At 38.1% G+C, this 19,999-nt stretch overlaps 3 protein-coding genes across 3 annotated transcripts in view; 2 read left to right on the top strand and 1 right to left on the bottom strand.

Annotated features, from left to right (window-relative positions):
- rgs7a (regulator of G protein signaling 7a) overlaps window positions 1–5,269 on the top strand; it is a 60,149-nt gene extending 54,880 nt beyond the window's left edge. The window contains exons 17-18 of the mRNA XM_084096886.1: window positions 2,416–2,455; window positions 4,616–5,269. Coding sequence (XP_083953012.1) covers window positions 2,416–2,436 — 21 coding nt within the window. The 3' untranslated portion in view covers window positions 2,437–2,455; window positions 4,616–5,269. The remainder of the gene's footprint in view (window positions 1–2,415; window positions 2,456–4,615) is intronic.
- A 1,992-nt stretch (window positions 5,270–7,261) lies between these two features.
- Window positions 7,262–15,235, top strand: grem2a (gremlin 2, DAN family BMP antagonist a). Its single transcript, XM_084097359.1, has 2 exons — window positions 7,262–7,400; window positions 14,499–15,235. The coding sequence occupies exon 2, from the start codon at window positions 14,500–14,502 to the stop codon at window positions 15,082–15,084; it is 585 nt and encodes a 194-aa protein (XP_083953485.1). The 5' UTR covers window positions 7,262–7,400; window position 14,499; the 3' UTR covers window positions 15,085–15,235.
- A 2,615-nt stretch (window positions 15,236–17,850) lies between these two features.
- The window catches only part of fmn2a (formin 2a), a gene marked incomplete at its 5' end in the record, with an annotated part of 36,601 nt that continues 34,452 nt past the window's right edge, over window positions 17,851–19,999 (bottom strand). Inside the window, 4 exons of the mRNA XM_084097358.1 lie at window positions 17,851–18,757; window positions 18,868–18,949; window positions 19,036–19,185; window positions 19,721–19,772. Of these exons, the coding sequence (XP_083953484.1) occupies window positions 18,731–18,757; window positions 18,868–18,949; window positions 19,036–19,185; window positions 19,721–19,772 (311 nt within the window). The 3' untranslated portion in view covers window positions 17,851–18,730. The remainder of the gene's footprint in view (window positions 18,758–18,867; window positions 18,950–19,035; window positions 19,186–19,720; window positions 19,773–19,999) is intronic.

Here is a 19,999-nt window from a genome sequence, read left to right on the forward strand (position 1 = left end):
ATCTTTGTGTCAGATTTATAAATCAGTGAATATAGATTGTATTGTATATTATTTTGTTTGTTTGTTTTGTTTGCATTGCATTGAACATGTTATCAGTAGAATAGGCGCCGGCCCCCGAGCACCCACGGAAATGGTCGGACACCCACAGAAAAACACGAGATAGTCTCCATTCATTGTAGCCAATAAAAAAAATGATTGCAGCTTTCAGACATGACTTTCCTCTCATTTTTATAGTTAATTTGAGGCCGTTTCCATGGCTTTATTTTAATGACAAATGTTGAGAGGGCATTATTGTAATGCGAGAATGCGTCCATGTAATGAAGATCATGGTTCTGCTCTCGCTCAGATTTTATGTGTGCGCTCTCAAACTTTGTCCTGTGCACTCACAAATTCTCTAGTCTCCCTGATTTAATGTTGCCAAAAGCTTTCAACCACCAGAATTTCACAATTGACTGATGAAATAACACAGAGTACTTTTAAATTGTAAAGAAATTACGGATTCACATTTGTTTCATGAGGTAGCCTAGTATTTTCAAGCTGATTTTAGTCAGCAAGTTATCTAGTTATTTTATTATTTAATAGTTGTTTTTGAGTTAAGTGCTTATTGTAAATAGGTATTTATTGAATTTTATTTAGTGAACCGCTACTGATCATCAGGTAGTAGCCTATAGGCTATATCAGTGAGAGCGCGACTCGCGACAATAACATTCATGGAAAGAATGTGCTTTTGTTCACGTGACACGAATAACTTTTGTGTAATTAATTTATTAAGCGCACCATTGAACGGAAAAATGACAGTAGCCTACCCTTGAAAAACTGTACAGTAGGTTATAATTAATTACTGAGTAATGAGAATGTTAAAATGTTTTAAGGCATTTGTTGCTTATGTGTAATGTACGTACTGACAGAAGCATAAATCAGCGATTATGATCTGTAGGTTTATAGGGACCTGCTTGAAAAATAGCTCAACTTTAAAAAAACATGTCTCGAGTCCCTGCATTCTGTTCTACTCTGTCACTCTCTTCCGGCTGTTTTTGAATCCTAGAACATGCTTCCTGGAATACCAAAATGTGTATTTTGGGATTGGGGTTATGATAGCATGATGTGAATTAGTTTGTTGCAATTATAATGATGTTTTTATTAAAGGAGAACTCCGGTCAATTTTAACATTGAGCTCATTTTTTTGTAAATTTGGAGTGCTGTCAGTACAGAGAACAACGACAAAAAACATCCTTGATGTGTCATTACAAGTACCCAGCCAATGTGAGTGATTCCTTCAGAGTGAACACGGGTGAATCTGACTGCAGTAGATGTGAAAGATATGAATAAAAATTATGTTATTTCAGCCAGCGCACATACCTGTATTTACATCCTGTTTTCGGTCGAAGTCCATAGTAATCGATTGTCGAGTTCACGCGCATATGTTTAGTTACCTATGATCACGCGCGTGAACTCGACAATCGATTACTATGGACTTCGACCGAAAACAGGATGTAAATACAGGTATGTTTGCTGGCTGAATTAACATCACTTTTATTCATATCTTTCACATCTACTGCAGTCAGATTCACCCGTGTTCACTCTGAAGGAATCACTCACATTGGCTGTGCACTTGTAATGACACATCAAGGATGTTAAGAGGCTAAAAGCAGGTTTAAAACTTGCCCCATTGAAGTCAACAGGGTGCAAATTTTAAAAAGGGGATAACATGCTGTAGGCAACACCGATTTTTGTCGTTGTTCTCTGTATTGACAGCACTCCAAATTTACAAAAAAATGAGCTCAATGTTAAAATTGACCGGAGTTCTCCTTTAATACCAGCAGTAAAAGGGAAGTATTATTTTCATTATTATTTATTTATTATTATTATTATTTAACAGTTTCAAAAATGAATTAGTTGTACAAAAGCTCCAGAAAGAGACAATCTGTGGAAATAACTAAGTGTTAAATCTGATACATTTGAATTGACACAAATAGACGGATATATTAGCCTGATTCTATTTGATATACACATACTCATTCAGACACACCATGCTGTAGTCCCTTTTTTCACTCTTTATCTTGTTGACTGAAGTCGGGAAGCATACAGGATCGCAGAACCTCATTTGAAAAGTTCACTCGTAATGTGGTAAGTGGTAGTGGCCCCGCCCCCTCAGTGATGGCTTACCTGACCAATCAGACAGCAGCTCTGGTCAGATGAAGCTTGTTTGGTTCTTTATCCCGCCCCCCCGAACCTTGTGATGTCATGTTAATTAATGTTTTCCTACAGGGTTAAGCAAGCTCTTCTCTTCTTGTTATTTGTGTCATCTTTAAATGAAGTGTTTAGCTGTGGTTTTGCATGACTTTGCATTTTGGTCTTCTGTTGCAACAGCTGCCAAAATGTGTACCTGTTCACTTTTCTCTATCTTGTCCACAGAAAAGTAAGAACTTGTTTTGAAGGAAGGCATTTCTTCCAGGTAACCCTGCTTCTCCTTGACCTGTGTGTGTTGCTCCTGTTCATCCCTGTTTACACTAGTGCGTTTTCGTTTTAATATGCATAACTTTTGCTGCAGTTACGCCTGTCATCTACACTACTCCGGAGTTTTCGACCTTCGAAAAATGGAGACTTTTGGAAACTTTTGATTTTAGTTTGAAAACTCTGGGGTTGCATTTTAGTGTAAACTGACCAAAACGGAGACTTTTGAAAAGGAAAGCGTGGCTTCCCACATTACGCTACCAGAACACAACAATAACAAACCAGAGCTGTCTCTCTCAATGGCTCCGTAACAGACCAGCCTCGACGACCGTGTAAACAATAACATTGAGATTGAACTGCAAGCTTTGCTGACTTTGTTGTCCTTTTTAGCAGCCATTGTGCAGTTAAACTCTGCATTTAATAATACTGCAGCTGCCTACATATGCAAGAAGCAAGCTATTATTAGAGCAATTGGTAGCTGTTTACACTACGCGCATACCAAGTGTGCATGAATGGTCATGTGGTTTTAGTCGTGTAGCGTGAACAGAGATTTTTTTTCTGAAATGCAATGGAAACGAGGATCATCTTCATTTTAAAGGGTTAGTTCACCCAAAAATGAAAATTCTGTCAGTAATTACTCGCCCTCATGTTGTTCCAACCCTGTAAGACTTTCGTTCATCTTCGGAACACAAATTAAGATATTTTTGATGATGTTTTTGACGCGCATCACACACATGACCAGCGTCGGCCAATAGTGAGCCTACGTTCTGACGTGCAACCCAGAAGCGCTGCGCTGTTACACTACGTGAACTCACTCAGAGGCCCACACAGAGGAAAATGAATAGTTGAATAAAGTCATTATTTTATTTTTTGCACAAAAAGTATTCTCGTCGCTTGATAAACTTGTAGTCACTTGGACTATTTTACAGATATTTTTACTAACTTTTCTGGGCTGGCAGATGAAATTACATAGAAGCCTATAAAGGAGTGAGCCAGCTCTCAGATTTTGTCAAAAATATCTTAATTTGTGTTCCGAAGATCAACGAAAGTCTTACGGGGTTGGAACAACATGAGGGTGAGTAATTACTGACAGAATTTTCATTTTTGGGTGAACTAACCCTTTAAAAAGCTGTTTTGAAACGAAAACGCATTAGTGTAAACACTTGAGTAGTCTGGGATACATCTGATGTTTCTGTTGAAGGAAAAGATCACCCAAAAAATATTGATTTATTTTCTTCCATTCAACACAAATAGAGATGTTAGATAGAATGTCTAAGCTGATTTTTTTCCATACAATGAAGGTGAATGGGGAGGCTGAGCTACAAAAATATTACAACGCATCATACAAGTCATCGATATTGCTGTTTTAACTAAATAAAAACTAATACAAATTAAAAAAAAATAATAAACTTTTATTAAACATCAACTCATTGTTCAAAAGTGACAGTAAAGACTTTTACATTGTTCCAAAAATTTAAATAAATTCTATTCTTTTGAACTTTTTAGGAAGAATCCTGACAGTAACATATATCATGGTTTCCACAAAAATATTAATCAGCACAACTGTTTTCAACATTGATAATAATTAGAAATATTTCTTGAGCAGCAAATCAGCATATTAGAATGATTTCTGAAGGATCATGTGACCCTGAAGACTGGAGGAATGATGTTGATGATCACAGGAATACATTTTAAAATATATTAAAATGGCAAACAGTTGTCTAAAATAATAATATAATATTTCACAATATTACTGTTTAATTGTATTTTTGATCAAATAAATGCAGCCTTGGTGAGACTTCTTTCAAAAACATTAAAAAAAGTACCAATCCCAAACTTTTTAATGGGAGAGTAAATTCAAATATGAAATTATTGTAATACAATTTTTAATTTAATTTAATATATTTTCTATTCAATATTTGAGAGCTACTGTAGAAAACAAAACTTTTAGTGAATAACAAATTACCTCACACTAGAAAGTTTGGAACAGCATGATGACGAGTATGATGGCAATTCTTTTGGGTGAACTATCCCTATAATATAATTTTACTGAAAGGGGTCATTTTCTGTTTAGCATGCTTAAATATTGATATGTTGGCTGTTGTCACTGCCCAATACCATATAAAATCATTTGTCTTCCCCTTTTTGTCTTGTGTTTCAGGGGAAATCTCTGATATCGAAGAGGCTACCTGCTGTCGTCCAATCTTGCTGAGCCTCAAACAATCCACCGAGGATGAGGACGCTGTCATCTTCATCTCTGTCGTCTGATTCCAGATACCCTGGACAACGGACCAAATCACGTGCATGTCCAAGAGACTGAATTTTTACATCAGTTTCTACTTGCTACTTGCTAGTTTCAGTCTTTAAGACAGTTAGACGTGGACTTCAAATATTTGGGAAATGCAGCAATGTCGTTCAAAAGAGGAAAATGATCTTCTCCTCTCCTCTTTTGTCTGTCAGGACTGTCTCCAACTGTAGACTGATCAAATGATGTCAAAACCAGAAAATGTAAAATAATAAAAACCACAGTTAAATATAACAGCGTAGGCACATTGTGTAAAATCGAGAAGCTTTAGACACAGAGATGATCTCTTCCTACTCACATTTCATCTCTTTTTGCATTGATTTTATTGCACTATAAAGGATTTAGCACACGTTTGCTTATCGCACATGTGAAGTCGCATGGGATATATCTGAAAGCGACTGGTCTTGCAATCTGTCTCGTCTGTTCTTCTTTGTTGGCTCCCTCCTTTATTTTTTATACCATATGTAAACACTTTTACTTGAAAATGTATTAAAGTCAATTCGTTGTCTGAAAGCCATGCAGTGATTTCTGTTTCTGCAGCTGTCAATGACAATGTCAGAGCTGTTACGCGGTGGTAGAGCTGTAGTGCTCCCAAAGGAACGCAGATTTGAGTCTAGATTGCATCATGTGCTCATTCCATTGGCGAAGTCACTTTCCGGTCTAATACAGGGCTAAAAGCTAACAGTATTACCGCAGAATTCACTACAATACGTCCTGAATTTAGGTGTCACTTGGTGGGGCTTTAATTATTTGCATGCATGCCGGTTATGCACCAGGATAACACCATAGTAAAATCAAATTAGTTTATGGTATTCTGATCATTTGCATTTTAGTTACTTTGATCTGCATATAAATAAAACAGTATTTAAAACCATTTCAAATGTAATGATCATACTTGCAGTTTGTATGACTTCATATACTATTTTCATGCTACTAGTACTGTAGCATGAAAATAGATACTAGTAGGTTTTAAGGATTAAATGTTAAAACGGCTTGCCATACATATACTACATTACCTTTTCAGTTAACTTTTTTTATACATTTCTAAAAAAAAAAAAAGATTAATCCAATCTTAATTCTGGGAAAATACATGCTTGCACATTGTCAACTACCCACATTCATAATTAGCTGATTGCTGTTGCTTTTTTAACCACTAGAGGGCAATGACTCCATCCACCAGGTCATTTTCCTGAAGAGTCTTCGAGTTACTGTTTGTATTTGATTATTTGGTCAGTTTGGTGAGAACAGCACTAAATCTTGAGGTCCAAACTAACCTATCCAACACTAACAGTCAGCTCTGAGCAGAACAATCTAATTTGCTGCTATCAATACAATGAGGAATTTAACATGACATCTGAGTACTTCAGCTTCTTTAGTTTCAACCAAAACAGTCTATATTTGTGTCTGATCATTGTGTACAATGTCTTTTTGGGTGTTTTTATGTTCTTCGCACTGTGGATTGTGTGTGTGTTTGTGTGATTGAGAGAAAAATAAAAGGAACAAGAGAGGGAGGTTATTCTTACTGTGGTCAAATAGAGATGAGTTCAAAACCACACAAACAACAGAATGAGAGAACGAATGACAGAATAAGCAAAGAAAACCAAAGGAAGAACTGTGTAACCTTCCAAGCCAAATGGAGATTTATGGATACACACATTTCAACTTAAAAATGATAAACTGTGGAGTGAAAGATTAATGGTTTTGCATCTAAAAGCTTTTGTCTTTTTAGGCCACATAACACATCTGCTTTGCCTTGTCTTGATGTGCTGTCAAAACTTGTTTATAAAACCATTTTGTATTTGGAAAGACACTCGAGAAAAAAACTTTAGGCAGGACCTCAATAAAGCCACAGTGAAAATTTCCCAAATGTTCCAGAAACCGAGCCCACACTTTTTTTGATTGAACCAATATAAATATATATAAAATTATCATCTGGATCAAACTCATTGGTCTATCTATGTATTTTCTATATTTACAGAGATTTTTTACTGTAAAACTGCAACTGTGAGCATGTTAACTGCAGCAGTCAAGAGGGACGGGGTTAAACGAGGGATGCAAACTGCAGTTGAGGGAGCGAGAGAGGCAGAGAAACTGAAGAGAGAGAGAGAGACAATATGTTTTCAGGACTGGTTGATTAACAGTGGACTTCTGGGGGAGGTATCAGAGAATGCTAGACCAAAAGAGAGGGAGGGAGAGAGAGAGAGGTGTAGATGAATTTTTCTGTAACTTGTGTGCAACTGATGATTTTCTTTCTGCTCTCTTCACACTCACACACTTCTCTTTGGAGAGCCACTGGGATGTGACAGTAAATCAGTGAGAATATGATGCAAAGACTCACCGGGAAGGACTCAGTGAAACAGAATGCGAGCTGGATGTCATATAAATCAGTGAAACTGGGGAACTATGAGCCATAAAGCGTGACTGCTTCAGTTTGGCCTCTGCAGAGCTCGACTCAAACGGAACACGGCACGATCTTCAGGAACACTTCGAGAATCGTTCTGTACTTCTGATGGATATCCACGCTGATTCTCTACTTCTGGAGCTCTGAGCTTTGGCCGATCTCTGCCCTGCTGCTCGACCTTTGACCTCTGAGTGACCTCTTCACGGCGGTAAAACGTGACTCTGGACTCCAGATCTACAGGTACACTCTAAAAAGAAGATTCTTTTATGATTTTATTAGTTCTATTTAGAATTATATCTACATTTAAAAAAAAAAAAAAGTTTCCGAAAGGGAGTTTTTGCAGCCATGCCATAAAAGAACCATTCTGGTTTCCACAATGAACTTAGTCTTTTTTTAGTCTTTAAAAATACTTTTTTTTCTTCTTTAGGTGAATTTTAATAATCTGAAGAACCTTTTTCCATTATAAAGGGCCTTTAGTGCAATGGAAAGGTTCCATGGATGTTAAAGGTTCGTTGTGGAACTATAGATTCCAATAAAGAACCTTTTTAAGAGTGTAAGGAACTATTTTATGCTGGAATGGTTCTAAAGTTCTTCATAGAACCTTAAAAACAGGAGTTCTAATTGGAGGGTTCTGCTACTGTAACAATCCTAAGAAACCTGGTGCTTTTTAGAACCAATTCCTACTCTAAATCGACTACTCATGTTGTATTATTTTGTATTTACACTTGTATGTAGTTCTTCATAATGCAGATCATCTAAACATAATGTAATGAAACCGATACTGTTCACCTTGAAGAGCAGGGATTGAGTGAGTCTGACAGTGTACTGTATGTTTATTGATGAGGACGTGTGCATGAGAGAGCGTGTGAGGTTGTGTGACAGTTTTGGCTTCAGTCCTGCTCATGCATGTGTGTTTGCAACTGAAATGCATGATTGGCATTATAAAGAAGGCCGTGGAAAAGGATCAGCCGCAACTCAGTTCAAAGTGGTGCCTGCCCCTCAGAGCGCATTAAACCAAGCGGATTTGAGCCTGACAGCCTTTGAGTTTCCCAGTGACCTTCTAAATCCCCACCAATCCTTGATAAACCAATACTATCAAGAATGATGGCAATGTGTGTGCCTTGAAGGCTAGAGTACAATTGGGGGTTGGATAGGGTTATAAAATGGTTAATATTAGGAGAGGTTTTTGATATTGTAATAAGGGTTGGGTTAAGATTCTTGTAATCGTAATTATCATACATTAACAGCAGTAGATGTGAATGGGAAATACACTTGACTGTGTGTTGTGCATGTATTTGAGGGAGCTGAAGTCAGACTCAAAGCATTATGTGACGACAGCCATCAGAGAATTCAGTCATTGATATGGTTGAACTGCTCAACCACACTTTAAACCTCAGCTATGTATTGTAACATGAGTCTGACCCGACAGTCCTAAACCACAGATATTCCATCTACTCTCAGTGATCTAGATATACCCATTTACCACATGGTGACAAAATCACACCATGGAAGCACTTTATACTGCACCCTTAGCCTGTGCTTTAGCTGAACTCAGATTCATCTGGAGTTTAGAAACCTTTTTGTATTACTTATTGTTTTCTTTGGTCGCTGGTAAACAGTATGATTCACAGGTGGCATTCATGTTTTCAGCAATTTATTTTCTGTTGTTGTGGTGTGGAACGAATACTTTGTAGAAGACAGTTAACTGTTGAGTTAACTTTCGCCTCACAGCGAGAAGGTCCTCGGTTCATGTCCCGGCTGAGCCAGGAGTCCTTTCTGTGTGGAGTTTGCATGTTCTCCCTGTGTCTGTGTGTTTCCTCCGGGTGTAATCCAAAAACATGCAGTGTTGGTGAATTGGAAACGCTAAATTGTCCGTAGGTGTGAATGCGCGTGTTTGAGTCCCAAGCCATGTAATGGGGAGGGTTGGGGAAAGACATGGCAACCTACCCTGGAAAAATCATTGCCAAAAAAATCCATTCCAAGTCTCTTGCATATGGCGAGAGGCATCACCATCATGTGAGAGAGAAAGAAAATTCTTTCTTTCTTTCTTTCCCCCCATCTGTAAATATTTCTGGGGTGACTATATATAGATGTTCTAAAAACAACTGAAAGTGGAAATAATATTAGAGGCAATGTTTGACAGCTTATCGTGTGGTGGAGTTTAATTCATGCTGCCATTTCAAGGTGTTTACTCAGGAACGCACCTCACAACTTTAGTGACTGGTGGGCAAAACCTCTTATTATCTCATTCTTTGCAATAGTTTCTATATAGAGATATGTGCCCACCGGTCACTAAATTTGTCATCTTTCCAGGAAAAAATACACTTAAAAATTGCAGACATTTGTACAGTATGTTCAAGTGAAATTATTCAAATTAAGCATGTCTCTGGAAATCGCCTGAGTATTAATGGTTTTACACTGGGTTGTTTGTTTAAATTGCATTACAATATTTCTTTAATCAGAAATGATATCTACACATGTGACTTTTTTGTTTGGTGGCATGAGGGCTGGATTTGAATAAATTAATTTGACATGTTAAAACTTTTCTTGACTCAGAACTGTGTAATGCTAATTTCAAGCTGAAGTGTTTAATTTTTGTAAAGTTTTAGTAAAATACTTTCTTCTATCCTAGCTTAAAGTTATGTTCGGCCAAAAGGGAAAATTCTGTCTACATTTACTCACCCTCAAGTTGTTCCAAACCTGTATGAATTTCTGTCTTCTGCTGAACACAAAAGAAGATATTTTAAAGAATGTCAGCAACAAAACAGTTGATGGTCCCCATTGACTCCCATAGTATTTTCTCAATGGGGCCCATAAACTAAAGGAACTTGAGGGTGAGTAAATGATGACAGAATTGTTTTTCGAATTTTTCTTTAATATGCAGATACAACTAAAGTGAGCCAAGTGTAGGTTAATTCCCCTCAAAAGAGACAATCAAAACATTGTTCTGTTTGAACAACCAATGGCAGATGGGGGCATGTTTGGGGAAATCTGTTCAAATGCAATCCTTATTTTTGGAAACACACTTCAGCTCTGTATGTGCGTGTATAAATTGCATAAGTATGTTGTAAAGAGATTTTCTTGTGGCAGAGGGAGGTACATAATTGCTGTGATGATAACTCCTGTCAAATTCATAATTTTGTGGCGCCAGTTAGTGTTTATGCATGCGATGGTGTTTAACGTGTGTATGGGTGTGAGATAGAGAGAGAGCTTCAGGGTTTGACTTGTGGCTTTGTGCGACTGTTGTTTTGGGTTGGAGATGTTGTGGAAGTGTGAGGGAAGGCTCGCTGTGGGTTTTGACAGTGGTTGGTCAAATGCTGGTATCACTGGCTGTGTGGCAGAACATGCTGGCGTCTGCTCAATGAGAGATGCTGGTACTTGCGGTTTGGTTGTGTGTGTGTGCGTGTGTGTGCGTGTGTGAGCCCTGTGATGGACTGGCCATCTGTCCAGAGTGATTTTCCCTCCTGTGGCTCCAGCCCTCCCATGACCCTACACAGAGAATAAGCGGTTTGGAGAATGGATGGGAAAATGGCTCAAAATACTGTAAAAAGTTACTGTACGTTTTTCACAGTAATATTTTTTTATTATGTTTTTAATATTAATTAATTTCTTTAACTAATTCTTACTTAATTAATTGACTCTTAAGCTATGTGGATATCATACTACCACATTATAATAAATAAATAAACAAAAGCTACCAGCAATTCTGCTACAGTAGGCTATATGACTGTGAAGTCACAGTACAGTTCAATTATATATAGTAAAGTGTAGAAATACTAGCGATAACAATGGAAGTGAAAGTACAGCAACTGCATTCGTTTATGCTGTAAATCCACACAGTTTTTTTACAGTGTGGATGATCTGTCACTGACTTTCTCACATACACAGACAGATGGGAGAGAGATAGAAGGTTTTGTGTTTATTTACTTGCGTAAGTTCCAACTAGACACTGTCATTATCTCCAAACCACAATTTTTCTCAGGGGAGATTTATGGCCCCTCTGTCTGTGAACGTCTGTGCGTGTGTGTGTGTGTGTGTGTGTGTTTCACTTTCACTCCCACAGATCTGAAATCAGTTTCAGGTATGGACAATTGAGCTCTGTGATGTTTGTGCATGTACAGTATGTCACAGCCTTTTGAGTCACTATCACATCCCAGCATTCCCTGTTTCTTCACACATAATCTTGAGCTACCAGTAAACCAAACCTCTAGTCAGCCTGTGGTCATCTGAAGGAGAGAAACCCAAGACTGCTAAACTTTCCACATCCTGATCTAATAACGTTCACATGGTGCTCTCCCCACTGTTTACATGTCCCCTGCATATCTCACCACCGGCATAAGCAAAGCCTTCATTATTTAACCCTGCCTCAGCAGAGACATAAAGGCCACTTCCTTGTAACCTCATGGCTTCTGTAGCGTTCCCTTTTGATGGTTCTGCCCTGTTTATTTGCATGAGCATTCTGGGACTGGTGTAAAAGTAAACAGCATTAATGGCAGCCAGCGACACTGACGGAGGGAGATACGGATGATTAATCCATTCCTTTCTGCCGCCTGTGTGTCACGGTTAACTGTAGCCAATTCTCCCCAGTAACCCAGATTTATAGAGCTTAAAGGGGCAGTTCACCCAAAATATTACAATTTCATCCTCATCCTCATGTTGTTTTAAAAAAAGAAATTCTGAAGACTGTGCTGGTCACTCTTTTCCATGCAGTTACAGTGAATAGGGACTGAAGCTTTCAAGCTTTAAAAAGGAGCAAAAGCACCATAAAACATCATGAGAGTGGTCTATATGACTTGTGCTTTATTTGATGTCTTTTGAAGTCATCTGATAGCTTTCTGTGAGAAATGGACTGAAATTCCAGTTAGAGAATTGAACTTGAGACTCATATCAGTTCCATTTGTGAATGAAACACTCACACTGGTTTTGCGAACCATATTAATGATTCACAAAAAAGATTTGACTCAAAAGAACAATTTGTTCATGATTCAGACATCCTGCTCTCGAACTTTCATGAATATGCAAAGATGTCGAAATTTTCAGTGAATAACAACTTAAAATTTAGTCTGAACACAAAGTCTTTCTCACACAAAGATATATTTTAGCTTCAGAAGACTTTAAATACGGTTCTTTGAAGTCTAAAAGCTTTAGTCCTTTGTGGAGAAAAGAAAGTCATACAGATTTGGAATGACGCAAGGGTGAGTCAATTATGATTTTTTTATTTTTTTGGATGAACGATTCCTTAAATGGAATCAAAATAACCTCTTTTTAGTGCTTTTTTAAAGAAAGTTCATGTTTAAAGATAAACCTGACTGAGCAGGATTGTGTTATGTCTGTGCATGTGTGTTTTCTATCTTTTGGAGAAAGATTCACACGTTTTCTTGACTTGAATGTTGCTTAACTCTTGTTTTTGTTTTTTATCATGTGAAAAAGATGTAATAGTCATAATAGCTTTCTGGTGTTGTTCAGCTCCAGACTTTCTGTGAGCTCTTTTGGTTGGTCTGTCCAGAAAAACATCCTTATAAAAAAAAACCCTTTGGGACATAAAAACAAATCTATTGAAAGACAGTGTCTTTTAAATGAAATACAACTGTGCTTTATTCTCAATCTACCCAGCAGACAAGATGAAAGCGGATGCTGGCTATGTGAGAAGGGAGAGAAAGAGCATGAATGAAACAGACAATGCCAGTGGTTGTAAAGTATCTGAAATATCAGAGGTTATCAGAGGGTTATCTAAAGCAAAACTGACAGAGGGCACCACGATAAACATGACTGAGGATTCAGACCAAAGACCAGGTTTAACTTTATCAGCATTACATAAGAACCACTCTGCTTTTTAAGAATAAACAAACTGCTGTAAAACTGCACTCGCTGGTCTTTTTAACCAGAAAGTGCCATGTTATCACCATGGTTGTATGGTTATGACACAACCATGGATATACCATGCTAATAGCTCATATTAATCATTTGTGGTGTCTTATGTTCATTCCAGTTTGCCTACTTATTTGTGTGTAGCAGAAGCTTCATCATAATTGCATCTTTAACGGACTGCTTTGTCGCTTAGTGTCTGTCAATCATTTAGTCACATCCTCCACATTAAGTTTAATTGAATTTCCTACCATTCACAATGCTGCTGCAGATGAAAATAATAAGGATAACAATGAATAAATATTTTTTCACCAGGTTAGATACCGATAATTAATCACTCAAACCCCTTTATCTAAAGGTGATGATACACAGGGCAACTTTTTGAGCAATGTTGCTGTGCAATCTTGCCAAGCAATTGTTGCTTGGGCACTTTCCCATTGAAAATGGGCAATACATTTCTATCTGGATAATTTAGATCGGTCGTGGGCCCTGTGTCTCATCTGGTTGCCTTTTGACGGCAACATTGCCCAGCAACATTGCTCAAAAAGTTGCCCTGTGTATCATCACCTTAAGAGTGCGTTCATGCCATGTACTTGCTACGACTTGACTTCTTGCCTGAATTAAAAAAACACCATTTTTTTGCAGTAAAGTGGAGTTGATTGTATATTTTTACTTTTTGTTTTTATTATTATTTGTTATAGGTTATGTTAAATTTATTCTGATGTCATATCACAACCGTTCTAGTGTCCGTGTACTCACACTACTTTACTTTTTACTAGTTTCCTGCACAACTTTAGTGACGCTGCAACACCGATACTCTGAACATTATGACTAGAACCAGACGCTGATTCCTGCAGAAATTACGGTTTCACTTTATTTTGATGGTCTCTTTAACTCATTCTGTTGACTATAAGTAACGTTGCACCTACATGTCTACTAACACTGATTAGAGTGTTAGTAGAGTATTATTAGACTGCAGGGTTAGGGTTAGAATAAGTTGAAATGTACTTGTACATTTACTTATAGTCAGTAGAATGTCTGTTGGAGGAGCATCACATTACAAGAGTTAGCAGATATTAAGCAGACAGTCTACTAATACTCTAATGAGAGTTAGTTGACATGTAGTTGCAAAGTTACTTATAGTCAACAGAATGTTCAAAAGGGACCATCAGAATAAAGTGCCACTGAAATGACTCTTTTGGGGGTTGCCATAGTGATGAATTATATTCATGTATCTTAGTAATGGCCAAAGTACTGATTATTTATCGGTCTTCTACTTATGTTAATTAAAATCATACCAATTAACCAGTGCTGTCTGATTTCTGAGTAAATGATAGTAAGTAGGTTTAAACATGTACAGTTTACAATTAAACATTTATCAATATATAGCTACTGACTGACCATTAATTTGACAATGTATTTGAATCAGTACCAGAGGCACTAAAGGTTTCCCTATTTTGAATCTTTCCTCAGGATGTTCTGGAAGCTGGCAATACCTGCCATTTTGGCATGGACCCTTTTTGTGTCTACGGAGACCAAGAAGCCCCGTCCTCAAGGTTCCATCCCCTCCCCATACAAGCTAAAAGGCAATGATTTGTCATCACCATCCCACACACTAGCGTCATTGCCCCAGCACACATCAGCACAACGACAGAAGGGTAAACACGACATGCTGTCGTCGAGTCGTGAGGCCCTGGTAGTCACTGAGAGGAAGTACCTGAAGAGCGACTGGTGTAAAACACAGCCATTACGTCAAACGGTGAGCTTGGAGGGTTGTCTGAGCCGAACTGTCATCAACCGGTTCTGCTACGGCCAGTGTAACTCTTTCTACATCCCACGCCACCTGACGTCTCAAGCTTCACATCGAAGTCGAAAAACAGCATCCACGCCAGACCACCACACTTCATTCCAGTCCTGTGCGTTCTGCCGGCCAAGCCGGATAACCACAGTCACCGTACGGCTTCACTGCCCTGGGCTGCAGCCGCCTTACCGGCAACGGAAAGTGCAACGGATCAAGCAGTGCAAATGTGTGTCTGTTAATGTCAATGCTGCATACTGAGAAGGCGCACATACTAAACAATGCTTTAGGGTGTTCTTTTTTGGAAAAACTGGGGCCGCCCCAACAATCAATGTGTGAAACGTGCCAAAGACAACAGCTAATCAGAAGACTGGCCACCTTCATTATGTCTGGACTGTACCACATTATGCTCTACGGGAATGCTTAATAGCTGCCGAGCAGCACAGCAATGGAAACAATGCTGGATTTTTCTTCTTTTTTGACAAATATAAAGAACCTGAGAGTTCAACTACATACAAGACTGAAACAGTAAATAACATTCTTGTGTTAAATTAACAATGTTTGACCTTTGACCTCTTGAAAGTTTTCTTTTTCAAAACGGATGGAGCGTCTGTATCCCAGCGTTCTCCTGCCTTACCTCAGCAATGCTGATTCTCTATAGAATGCAACAGTTGGGTTCCGGAAGTAAAAATCCTATTCATTTTATCCATAGGGTGATTGGTCTGCTAGAACCCCTCCCTCAGGTTTCACACGCTCCCTCTGCATGTGTAATTGCACGTCAACGCGGACACCGATGCAGAGGTATAAATGAAAACTGACGCGTAGCCTACAGCGTAGAGGTACTTATACTTATGCGTCGGACCTACGCCATTACGCTGTAGGCTATGCGTCAGTTTTCATTCATACTTCTGCATCGTTGTCCGCGTTGACGTGCAGTTACACATGCAGACTGCTAGTAGGCAGTGTCCACTGGCATGTTGATGGTGTAACCCACAGTATCAAGGCAAAAGCCGTAGAAGAAGCAGCTTGTTGTGTACGTTGTCGGAGAAGCAGCAGCAGTGATGGCGGCAAATAGACAGCGACTTTTGTTGCAGCTTGAGTTGTTAAATATTGAAAAACAGATCATTTATAATCCGCAAGCGGAAATGCGTACGAGGGAATGCAATGCTATCGCAGAATATTTTTTTGGACCTGAGGAAGACCACCAGACCAATCACAGTGCTTGCGGTCTGCATATAATAAACACGTTGTTAAATTTTTTGGAGAGGTGCACGTCAGGCTATGAGTGCTACACACCAGAGAAATCATATAATAAAGGCTAGATGTCTCGTCCGCGCTGCTGGCCAATGGAGGTCGACGTCCGCACACGGCAGCCATCTTACCACAGGGTGCTCGCTCACTCGTAACATGGTGCATGCACTTTTAAATAACCATAACTTGCTCAATTTTCAACCCATTTTCAAACGGTTTGGTTTGTTATAAACGTCAGAGATGTAGTTATGACACTGCATACATATGAATAATTATAACAATGGACTTCCATATGAAAGAATTATAGCCACGTTAATAACGTTTGTAAGAAACCAAACCGTTTGTAAATCCGTCAAGATTTCAGCGAGATAAGAGGATTTGTGTGCGTGCTGATCACTCACCTTAATTCACAGCTTCCCTGTGGTAAGATGGCCGCCGGTGATGCCGGAAGTGACTCCACCGTAAGACATCTAGCCTTTATTAAATGATATCTATGCTACACACAACCTACGACGTAGCTACAAGGCAGATATCTGAAATCATTTGTCAATCACCCACATCTAAAAGGGTGGCGTACGTTCATTTCGTTCTCTGAATCACACGTACGCACATTTGAAAAATGATCGCAAGATCAAATGTAGGATGGTTTTTATTTTATAAATGAGGCCGAAAAAATGGGTGGCCATTGTTGCACTCTATTAAGCTGCGTCCAAAATCGCATACTCTCTTGACTAGGTATTATTTTGAATAAGTAATTAGCTAGTTCACAGCCACTTAATGATTATGTTCTGTATGGTATGTGTGGAGTATGAATATAATCTGCACGTACTACATTTGCCATGCTGTCATTATCATGTGACCTACCTGTACCAGCATCAGTTGCGTTGCTTCACTGTCATTCCCAAATCCATCGTATACACACACTTCAGAATCTCGCCAGAGATAGTAGGTCATCCAGGTACTTTTTGCCTACTCTTTGAGTACTGTGAATTCGGACATACTTCTATTGTCTCATACTGTTTTTCGCCTACTATTTAGTAGGGAAGTATGCGGTTTGGGATGCAACCTTGGTCTTGATTCTTGAGAACAGTGGAAACTGTTTGACCAGCATATATCTTCACCATCTTGTTTTACCTACTCAGCTGTTGTATGTATCAGCAATAATGAAGGACAGCTTAAGACATACAAGAATGCTGGGGGACTGTGGACCTTATCAACGGGAAATTAGAGGGGGTTCACTATATTTTGACCTAGCAGGAAATCAGTGGTGGAAAAACTATATTTTGACTTGGTGCTGCCATTGGCTTTGCTGCATCCAATGGAATGATGCCGTTGGTTTCAGTTCATCCAATATGGGCTGACTTTGATCAAGCCTGTAAAGAGTTTGAGCCTTGCCGTTGTTATGATAATTCACAATGTGCACAACATAAACTGAGATACCTTAAAGTCTAACAGACACACTCATTAATGACAATATTTAACAAAATAGCAAAAATGTGTAGGTAAAAGAATTTATGACAAATCAACCATAGAAAATCTATGAATATATATATATATATGTAAAATATATTATGAACATCTTCTAAAAAATAAATCTATTATTTCACATTACAATACGACTGTTGCTTTTCAGAATTTTATGCGTCTCTGTGTTGTTTGTAATTATCTTCTACAAATTCCTTCATAAGGAAATGACATCACATAATTCATATGCAGCTGCTCCATTTCATTTCTTAATCATGTAGCACATACATAAATAAAGAAATGATCACACATGTAATACAAAGCTGTCAGCTTTAATTGAAAATACATTTTGGTAAATCTGAAAGGTTATTGCACACAGTGAACTACTGATAACAGCTGTACACACACAATAAAGAATGGCATTTGCATATGTTTTCAACAACTGTTCATTAAACACCTCACAGTTCAGTCGTAACAGAGAAATTCACTACAAATCATTCAACGCTGAGTAAATTTCATAGGTTGAAGTAGGTAAACACATGTAGAGGAAACTATGGACGCTCCAGTTAAAGAATAGGTTGGTTTCTTCTGATGGCTCTTTCTCCTCCTATATGAACCAAGACACTGTGTTTAAGACTTTACACAGGTCAAAGTCGAACATTATGTCTGGAGATTGCCATTTCTTTATGTATTCAGTTGTTCCATTTTCTTAAATATCAGTGACAACAAGGTCAGCATTTCTTCATTGTCAACCTGCATGAAATCTGCTATTTATCTGTTCTAGTTTATTAAATATTGTGGCTTTCTCCTACAAATATGAGTGAAGTACATATTTGACGATATTTAAATATATAGAGGGTAGATCTTTCAGCACTATCATGGCATAAAATATGAAAATAAATGTGCAGGTTCTGTGTGGGCTTGATTATTGATTCTACTAAACTGCTTTTGTAAGCATTTGTTTCATTTTATAGCTTAAGTTTATAGCTAAAGCTTATAAATAAATAGATACAATTCTGACCATGTCCATGTACTAAAATAATGTAAAGCCTTTAAATTGTCTCATGGCTATTGCGTTTATGCTGAAGTAACTGTAAAGTACACAAAAAAAAAAAAAAAAAAAAAGGAGGAGGAGGAGGAATTAAATAACAGGGGAAACAATGAGTTTTGTTGGATTCGGCACAGCAGAAATTCACATCTTCTGTCCCAGCTTGGCTTTCTGAGTGAGAGAAGAAACAGAGTAAGATCCTGGTTGCAATAAAAATGTACACTGTTAGTGTGTGTTATTCATTGTTTTTAATGTGAATCGAGGGATTTTGAAAGACTTACTATTCCTGATGCATGTTTAGGTTTTACGTTGTAGTTAGCCTTCTCTCGTGCTTGTTTGAAGGTCTCTTCTGCAGCTTTCAATCTAAAATAATACACCAATGAAATTCAATATATTACAGTGAAGCAATAAAGCAAACACAACGACAAAAGAGTCATAATATTCCTCACCGCTCCTGCAGTAGGTATTTGTTCTCTCTCTTCCACAGCTCCTTAAAATCTGACGAAAACTCGTGCCACGCTGTGAAGAATGTGCTCGGTGAAACCTCTTTCTCTCCCGCCTTAGGCTTGACCGAGAAAAACACGCTCAGCTCCACAAAACTGGAAAGCATACAAAGAAAAGCATGACACTATGAACAAAATATTACAAAATAAGATTAGAAAGTTTACACTGAGGAATTGTGAAATTGATCGGCTTACTTCAAGCATGTGAAATGTGAAATTTTAGCTTATAAAAATAATGCTCTTACATAAAGAATGACAAGTGTAATTTCTTTTCGCCCACAGCAATCTTTTGGTATGCATAAGTCTAGTACTTGGAAGAAACTGCAATTTTCAGACAATGAACACAAAGTCCTTTAAAATTAATTGACGTGTCAAATTTGCTCTTTTTTTCCACTCCAAGATCCAGGGTTTTAAAACTGGAACTTTTTAAAGGAGACAATCTACTAACTGTCAATCAATCTCAGTGGATTGCACTATTAGTACAAGAAGTTTGCAAAAGAGAGCGACAGAGAGGTGGATGTTAATACATAAACACAACACACACACACACACACTCAGAGGAGACAACCAATATGACACAGTAATAAGTGAACAAGACACTTGGCATGATAAACTTAGTATGATAACTTACATCCTCTGCGTGTCAGCGAGCTGTTTTTCCTGGAGCTCCAGCTCTGTTTTGGCTATGGGAATAAAAATTGGACAGAGACATTGTAAATGTGACACTGTCTATTGTTTTATACTTTTAAAATGTAGCCTACTGCTTGTCACTGAATGACAGGTTATCAGAAGAAGGTTATAAGAGATTTGTTCCAGTTTTAAACAAACATACTCCCACATGATTTTATTTCAGTCAAAGTGAGAGCTGATTTACGTGAGATTGTGCACATTCATCTATGTATAGGTCCTT

The sequence above is a fragment of the Abramis brama genome, assembly GCF_963993115.1.
Source record: "Abramis brama genome assembly, chromosome: 21".
Classification (NCBI taxonomy): Eukaryota; Metazoa; Chordata; class Actinopteri; order Cypriniformes; family Leuciscidae; genus Abramis; species Abramis brama.